Genomic DNA, 2,012 nt, shown 5'->3' with positions numbered 1-2,012 from the left:
AAACAGGGGGGGCGGACCTGGAGACCCCGGCCTTCACGACAGCAAATTGAGAGACAGGGGCTTGGCCCCCCAAGCCAATCGAGCAGCGGCTCCACTGGGACATTCCGTTCCCAGGACTGGAGTCTCCTATGACCCATCCCCTCCCTGCCCCTGGCCAGAGAAAACATCAAACCTGAGATGGGGCAGGCGACTCAGAAAGCCTGTTCCCCACCCTCACTGGCTCAGGCGCAGCTGACTCAGCGCGGCTTGGCCTGGAGGGGAGCAGAAACCAGCCCAGCAACCAGGCAGGCATTCTGCAAAGCAAGGGCTGGATCTGCCTGAGTCTCCAATGGGGGACCCGTCCTGTGGCCCAGGAGCGGGGTGGGGGGTGCCCTCCTGCCCCCACACCCCCTGCCCAGAGAACAGACCCCTGCAGCCAGGCAGTGACCTTGGCGAAGCCGGCACATTCCATTTTCCTCGGATGCCCCAGGCAGGCTCCACAGCTGCCAGGAGGATCCCAGCTGCTAATCAGGAAGGGTCTCGGGCCAGGCAGAGGGACCACCCTCGGGGCCAGAATCCTCTGAAGAGATGCTTCACCAGGAAGCAGAGGACGACCGATGCCAGTGTGGCCGTCTGTGCCACGGCCACTCAGCTTTGCCAGCCGCCCCCATAGGGTGAGAGCAGCCTATAGTTTTCACGTATCACAACGTACTACTCTTGCTTTGCTTCAACCATTTACAACTGCAGCCATGATCCTTAGCCTGCAGACTGTCCCAAACCAGGTGGATCAGACTAGGGGCCAGGGTTGGCCAGCCCCAGCCTCGGGCACACAAGGCCTTGGTGAAGGCTCTGGCCGTCATCCTCACGGGACAAAGGCCCAACCCCAGGCAGGCCCAGGAGGGCTGTGGAGGTCAGGCAGCCGGAGCTCCCCCAGCGGTCCCGGCCAGTCCTGCCCGCGTCGCGTGGCCCTTACTCCATCTCCGTGCGCTCGGCCTCCTCAGGCGTCAAGTCCTCCTCCACACCGTAGTCCAGGATGGAGCCCACGCCGAAGGCCCTGTTGTGCTGGATCAGGGGCCGGATGGACTCCTGGTCCTCGCCAGCCACAAACTGCCCGTAGAAGGTCATCTTCATCAGCGTGTTGAACAACCTTTGCCCCAGAAGTTTCCTGGCAAGATGCAGCAGCTGGAAGGCAAGGGGAGCTGCTGTCCAGGGCCACCTGGGCTCCTGGCCCCCGGAAGGACTTACTCCCGGGTCACGCAAAGCCCTGACACGCTCCCCAGGGCCACACTCGGCGCAGGGCCCTGGTTTTACGGCCACACCACCCAGAATGGCTTGCTTCCCACTCGTAGGAGCTGGCTGTCCCCAACTCCTCGTCAGAGTTGGCTGGTCCCCAGCGCTGCTCTGACCCCTCTCCTGCCCTGCAGACTCACAGGTGAACCCGGAGGCACATGGCAGCCACCTGACCACGGCTGGGTGGATACAGTGACTGGCGGGCCTCTCCAGGAACAGCAGCGGTGAGTTCACAGCGTTGTCTGTATCCACGCCTTGGCTGGGGATGACGGGGACTGGTGTGACTTTCTCGGAGGCAAGCACCCAGAGTTTTCAATGTTTTGCTCACTGCTTATTCCAAGTCCCTAAAACACTGCCTGGCAAGGGGCTGGCCCTGCAGTGGGTGCTGAACAGATGAACACACAGAACTCCGAGTAAGCACGAGTCCCGCTGGAGGCAGCATGGGCCAGAAGTGAGCTGGGTAATTGCCCCCAAGGGTCTGAGAGACGACCGCCGACGGGGGGCCAGTGGGGGCTCGGCACGGTCGTGCGTCCACCGCAGACCAGCAGCCCAGGCGTGCGAGCCCCAGGGGAAGACAGCCACCCAAACCACTCAGCCTTCTCCTCTACCCGCCAGCACCACACCCCAAATTCCTGCCATCTTCCTTCAAATGGGCTGAGCAGGTGCCTCCTGCCCAGCGCAGTTCCAGGCTGAGCGAAACAGAGGAGGGACTCCCCTCCTAGTTGTGGGGAGACCCAGAAGGC

The 2,012-nt window shown here is 62.8% G+C and overlaps 1 protein-coding gene across 1 annotated transcript in view; it reads right to left on the bottom strand.

The window, feature by feature from the left end:
- Positions 1-2,012, bottom strand: part of LOC104983890 (proline dehydrogenase 1, mitochondrial-like) — a 17,132-nt gene that overhangs the window by 12,371 nt on the left and 2,749 nt on the right. The window contains 1 exon segment of the mRNA XM_010833418.1: positions 953-1,161. Within this exon segment, the coding sequence (XP_010831720.1) occupies positions 953-1,110 (158 nt within the window). The 5' untranslated portion in view covers positions 1,111-1,161.

Source organism: Bison bison, unplaced genomic scaffold, assembly GCF_000754665.1.
Source record: "Bison bison bison isolate TAMUID 2011002044 unplaced genomic scaffold, Bison_UMD1.0 scf7180017845310, whole genome shotgun sequence".
In the NCBI taxonomy this organism is placed as follows: Eukaryota; Metazoa; Chordata; class Mammalia; order Artiodactyla; family Bovidae; genus Bison; species Bison bison.
The sequence above is the reverse complement of the archived record's forward strand: the minus strand, read 5'-3'. Positions and strand labels throughout refer to the sequence as shown.